The sequence below is a fragment of the Labeo rohita genome, chromosome 22 (assembly GCF_022985175.1).
Source record: "Labeo rohita strain BAU-BD-2019 chromosome 22, IGBB_LRoh.1.0, whole genome shotgun sequence".
Classification (NCBI taxonomy): Eukaryota; Metazoa; Chordata; class Actinopteri; order Cypriniformes; family Cyprinidae; genus Labeo; species Labeo rohita.
The window spans coordinates 26864849-26871253 of record NC_066890.1 but is presented as its reverse complement, the minus strand read 5'-3'; the positions used below and the strand labels follow the sequence as shown (position 1 = coordinate 26871253).

At 36.5% G+C, this 6405-nt stretch overlaps 1 protein-coding gene across 1 annotated transcript in view; it reads right to left on the bottom strand.

Moving 5' to 3' along the window:
- Nucleotides 1-712: 712 nt before the first annotated feature.
- nek7 (NIMA-related kinase 7) overlaps nucleotides 713-6405 on the bottom strand; it is a 96147-nt gene continuing 90454 nt past the window's right edge. Inside the window, exon 10 of the mRNA XM_051094716.1 lies at nucleotides 713-2391. Within this exon, the coding sequence (XP_050950673.1) occupies nucleotides 2281-2391 (111 nt within the window). The 3' untranslated portion in view covers nucleotides 713-2280. The remainder of the gene's footprint in view (nucleotides 2392-6405) is intronic.

Here is a 6405-nt window from a genome sequence, read left to right as displayed (position 1 = left end):
TAATATATAGTTATAATATATAAAAAATAAATATAAAAAAGATAAAAAGAATATAATAAAAAAAACATAATAAAAATATAAAAGATTTTGAGTGCTTTGATTCTTTACTGTTCCTAGCTCTTTATCAATACCTGTTGTCTAACAATATAAAAGCTGCATCACAGAAAGCAGCTTCCATTCAGTTCTATTACAATCAGTGTAGTGCAGTTAGACAGCACCACCACTAGATGGATACCTGCATCTGTTTTCCAACAGCAAAACATACCGTGCACAGACAACAACCAAAAAAAGCCTTTTCTAACAACTAATATCGACACTAGACCAGTGTGGGTAAAGACAGCAGCTTACAAGCGGTGGAAACAACAAGCCCAATATCAATTGTGAGGTTTACTCAAGTTTGTTTTCGTTGTTCTGCCAGTTTCAAGGGAGCAATTTCCAGTGATGAAATTGAACCGCCCTCCTCAAGGAATTCATTAGAATGAGAGGAAATAGCCCCCTTGTCGACGTCTCTCTCCTGGAGGGAATTCGCCGGACGTGGACCCCGGGGCACGAGCGCGACACGCTGCCAGCTAATAAACCTCAGGGCTAAGTGGAGACAGTCGCGAAAAGAATACAAATAAACACGAGTGGGCGACGCTTAAGGGGATCGATTGGCACGCGCAACTAAATGACTCAAAATACAGAATTTCACATGTAAATAATCACACCAGAGTAAAAGCTTTAAGTCATTTCAGTTTATTTCATTTCAATTAGCATATAAAGAATTAATGTGCATCTTGAATGTTAAACATGTTCAAATAAACCGTCAAAAAAGACAAATAAATAAAAAGTTGCCTTTCCTTCCCCTCCCAAATGATTTGGGTGAAAGTATACAGAGTACAGTCTGGTAGACAGTGAGCGTCCGATTTGTGTGCTTCAGATCCAGATCTCGCTGGAAACAGGCCTTGTCAAGATAAATACATAACTGTTATCGATAAGGCAACAAGCGTATCTGTTATCGTGTTAACAAAAGACAAGAAAAAAAGTGATTATTGGGAAAAAAACAATAGGTAAACACTAAAAATGCTCTTGACTAAAGTTAGAAAAAACATACCATTTTATACTTGGTACTATCACAGCAAATCATACTGTCTGCAAAAGGTGCTGCGAAATAGCTGCTGTCATTATAGTATAACTTCATACGCTTGTGTAACTCATATTAGACCGAGTCTGCCAAAGATCACAAGCCACGTTCTGGAAAGCAGCAAAGGAGCACGGAGATTACAGTCCGGAAGAGGTCAAAACGTTTCGGCGAACGTAGCGGAATCCTTGCATTGTTAAAAAAAAAAGTCGTGTAAACGTACCTCTTTCAGGAAGCTCGACACCGGTTGTTTCGCATGATGTAATCGTTGCCAATTCGGTATAAAAACGCGTTTCGGTTTACAGGAAGAAAGGCACTGTTTTTGCGTTTTCTGAAGTGCAGAACAAGGCACTGTGAAGGATGTGTGAATATTTATAAGTTACTGCATTGCAAGTGAGGCCTTTGCATTAATCATTTATTAAAGTTCAAGTATCAGCCGTACCAGGTGCGGATACTGGGGATAATCTCCTACAGACAAAACGGACTTCATCCTGAATGCGATATCTGGCGAACGCAAACGTATTGTTGTGCTCTATGATTTATTTAACGCATTTTGAACTGCTTCGAGAAGTATTGCAATAAATAGGTGTGGAAAGGACGGATTGGAAATACTTGGATTGAATGTGTGGTTTTATAGAGTCACGAGTACAAAAATGCTGAGGTTTCGATACGGACTAATTATTTAGTCTACGGAAATGCCGACAAATACCACTATGATGTCATCCTCTTGTAACAGGACGACAAACCTATGAAATTTCGAATGCGACAAAGTCGCTTTTTAGGGGGAATTTTTATAGAGATGTTTTTCTCATAAGTTTTGCTGTGAAAAAGTTCTTGTGGGAGCTTAAAAACAAATCAGACTTTCATGCTAATGACAGAAAAACAAATGGAGGTGTATATGCGATCGTCGCATATTGCAGCACCGCCATATCGGAGAGTTAAAATCAAGTCAAACCAGTTTACAACACTGCTTATTTTTCTTAGAAGTGCTTTGTGTAAAGGTCAACGGTCGTTTGTGTCTTTAAGGCCTTGTTTACGTTGCGTTTTTGGTACTAGAAGATGCCAGGTTGTATTACGACAGAGCAAAACAAGCTTTAAATGACATTTGTGGGCCAGACGAAGGTCTTAAAAGTAGAAGCAAGAGGAATTGGGTAGCAGACTCAGTTTGCGGCCGTCAGGGCGTGCATGTGTTTGGCGATGCCGTATACGTAGGTGATGTCGGGCCTTTTCTCTGGGTCGGGGTTGATGCACATATCTACCAGTTTTCGCAGCTTGAGGGAAGGGAGAAAAAAAAAGATGAAAAAACAAAATGTTAATTCATAATACTGATCCATAATACAGAGCTCCACATTTTTAAAAAGTTAAATGACAGGATTGCTTGATAAAAGTTTTTGAAAAGTGGTTTATCTCCCATTTTATGCGCTCATCCTGATTTGTGCCATATACACTACCAGTCAAAAGTTTTTAAACAATAAGATTTTTAATGTTCTTAAAGACGTCTCTTCTGCTCAACAAGCCTGCATTTCTTTGATCCAAAGTACAGCAAAAACTACAATTTTGAAATATTTTTACCATTTAAAATAACTTTTTTCTACTTGAATATATTTTAAAATGTAATTTATTTCTGTGATTTCAAATCTGAATTTTTTCTCCGGTTTTTACTCCAGTCACACGATCCTTCAGAAATCATTCTAATATTCTGATTATTATTATGTTGAAAACAGCTGAGTAGAATTTTTCAAGTTTCTTTGATGAACAGAAAGAACATTTATCTGAAATAGAAATCTTTTGTAACATTATTCATGTCTTTATTATCACTTTTGATCAATTTAAAGCACCCTTGCTAAATAAAAGTATTAATTTAAATAATTTAAATCAAAGAATCCTTAAAAAAAAAAATAAAAAAAAATAAAGTACTGTACAAGTACTGACCTGTTTTAAATATTGATGATAATAATAAAAATGATTTGTTATGAGTCTTAGAATGATTTGTTTAGCATCATGTGACATTAAAGACTGGAGTAATGATGCTGAAAATTCAGCTTTGATGACAGAAATAAATTACATTTTAAAATATATTCAAATAGCAAGCTGTTATTTTAAATATTAAAAATATTTCACAATATTTCTGCCTTACTGCTGCATTTTGGATCAAATAAATGCAGGCTTGGGGAAAGCGACTTCTTTAAAAACCTTAAAAATCTTACTGTTCAAAAACTTTTGACTGGTAGTGTATTTTGTATATAATATAGTGCATATATTATATACACTTTTCAATAAGGTTCCATTTGTTAACTATATTTAACACATTAATAATAAGAAACACATTTGCTACACTATTTATTAATATTTGTTAACATTGGTTAATTGTTAGACCATGTTAGCTCAGGTCCATTAAAATGAACATTAATAGACAACTGTTAATTTTAACAATATATTAATAAATGTTGGAATCAACATTAACTATGAATAATAAATGCTTGTTTATATTAACGAATGTTAACCAACAGAACCTTATTGTATAAAAAAAAAATATTATATATATAATATTATACACACATAATATACACTATATATTTATTTACAATTGTATATTTGTAGAAATAATAAGTACATGAGAAACAAAAGAATAAACTAAAAATAAAATATATTTTATATGAATGTGTCATTTATATTTGTTATATATAAAATAAACAAAAACAAACACATTCAAATATATTCGTCATCAGATATCCGGCAGTTTTTGTGGGAGTCTGGAGCCCCCAGTTAGTCATTGGGTTAAGACAAACAAGATGATTGACAAAAATGGCAAACGTTTCAAAGCTCAGTGAACAGGAGAGCCGAGGGATAGGCTCTAAGCAATGTAACTTCCAGCAAGAAGCCCTCTGGCCCTGCGAATGTTTAATTCTCCGCTACAAACATTCTAGACCAAAAAAAAATAAAAATACACAAACACACAGTCCCCGCAAGTCAGGGACGGGATTGAGAGTCGTGATGCTGCACTGAGAAATAAACTGAGCCCAGACAAGCAGCAGCAGCAGCATCATTAAAAGTGGGGGGAAAGAGAGAAAAAAAAAAAGCGGAAGGAAAGAAGATGCCCCTGTGTCGGATCGCCATGGCAACCGCCTCTCTTGCCGGGGCCTGGCTGCTGTTGCATGGCGCGGCGTCTCCTAATCAGCCCGGCATGTGAAATGCAAATGCAGACAGTCTGAGAATTAGTGGAGAAGAAATGGGGGGCGGCTGCAGTGCGGGCGAGTAAGGATGCAGATATGTAAAATATTCATGCTTTTGCACGAGAGAAATGCGGGGGGTTCGATGGTCGCCGTTTTTTCCCCCGGTTTTAAGGGGGGCTGTCTGTCAGGTGAGATACAAGGAGACGGTAAATGACACACCAAAGATGAACGGCTGACACTTTTTTGCCTTTCGCCTTCAGGAGCATTGTTTACATGTAGACAGGGAGGGAGGCAGGCCTTCCTGCAGCACTGGAAAGCTGAAGGAAGTGCTGAATGGAGGATGAGTCGTGCCGGGCTCGTAAATAATAATAATGGCAGCTTTGGTTGGACGTGCCGGATCTATCGCAGGATTTCGAGGGTACTCCGATGGCTGACATCAGAGAGTGACAGCACGTTATGAGGAAAGACCGCCAGTGCTGGAAATTCGCAAGCTGGTCTACACTTGATGGACTAGCATGAACTTGCTGTTCACAAGCAAGGGGAACTACAAGTTAGACATGGCTAACTAGTTTTAAAAAGTAGTTTTGTCATTTACTCACTTTCTTTTTAAAAAAAGCAACCCAGTGATTTTTGCACATGCATTGAAAGTCAGTGGGGTCCAATGTCACTCTTTTGGACCCCATTGACTTTCAATGTGGGGGCAAAAACTTTTGAAACATTCTACAAAATATCATCATGAAGGTGAGTAAATATTAACAGGATCGACATTTTTGGACAAACTATCGTGTTGAGGACAACTACAGAATTGATGCTCTGTGATATAGTCGCAACCATTAAGGAGAAGTTCACTTCTAGAACAAAAATTGTCTCCCAAGATGTTCATGTCTTTCTTACTTCAGTCATAAAGAAATTATGTTTTTTGAGGAAAACATTTCAGGATTTCTCTCCATATAGTGGACTTCCATGGTGCCCACGAGTTTGAATGTCCAAAATGCAGTTTAAATTCAGCAAAACGATCTTCTATTTTCTATAAAAACTGACAATTTATTTACTTTTTAACCTAAAATGCTCATCTTGTCTAGCTTTGCGTGAACTCTGTGTATTCCGGTTCAAGACAGTTTGGGTATGTCGAAAAACTCCCATCTCACTTTCTCCTCCAACTTCAAAATCATGCTACATCGCTGCAGAAGTACCGACTCAGTGTTTACAAAGTGAACATGCAAAGAAGTTCAAACACCCTTTGTGAAAAAGGTAAAACAGCAATGTAGGATTTGAAGATGGAAAAGAAAATGAGATGATATACCCTAATTGTCATGAACCAGAATACACGGAGTTGACGCAAAGCTACACAATATAATTTGAGGTTAAAAAGTATATAAATTGAATTTATTTAGAAAATAACTGATCATTTTGCTAGATAAGACCCTTATTCATTGGCTGGGATCATTTAGAGGCTTTTGAAGCTGCATTTAAACTGCATTTTGGATGTCCAAACTCGGGGGCACCATAGAAGTCCATTATATGGAGATAATTCCTGAAATGTTTTCCTCAAAAAACTATTTTTCCAAACCTGACTTTTGGAAAACATCTCAGTTGTACATACAATGAAAGTAAATGGGGTCCAAAGTTGTTGTTTTGGACCCCATAGCCTTTAAACGTAAGGCCAAAAAGGTTGAAATTCTTCAAATTGGACATTGAGACAGTCAAAGTGTCATCATAGAAGTGCTAATTAAACTTTTTGGCTGAAAATTCATATTTTCACCCTCATGTCTTTCCAAACCTGACTTTTGGAAAACATCTTAGTTGTACATACAGTACAATGAAAGTTAAATGGGGTCCAAAGTTGTTGTTTTGAACCCTATGGACTTTCAATGTAAGAACAAAAATGGTTGGAACATGTCCAACCAAAAATGGCTGGACATTTCAGTGTCAAAATGGACACTGAAATGTCAAAACATGTCAATTAAACTTTGTTCTGGAAGAGAACTTTAAAGTGAGGTCATATTTTTGAAGACATTTCACAGCAAATAAGTAGATTCTTATTGAAATTACTGGATTTTGCTTGCGAAAATTCACCGAAGATTGTTAAATGTGAGTGCAACTTCGGAAGAA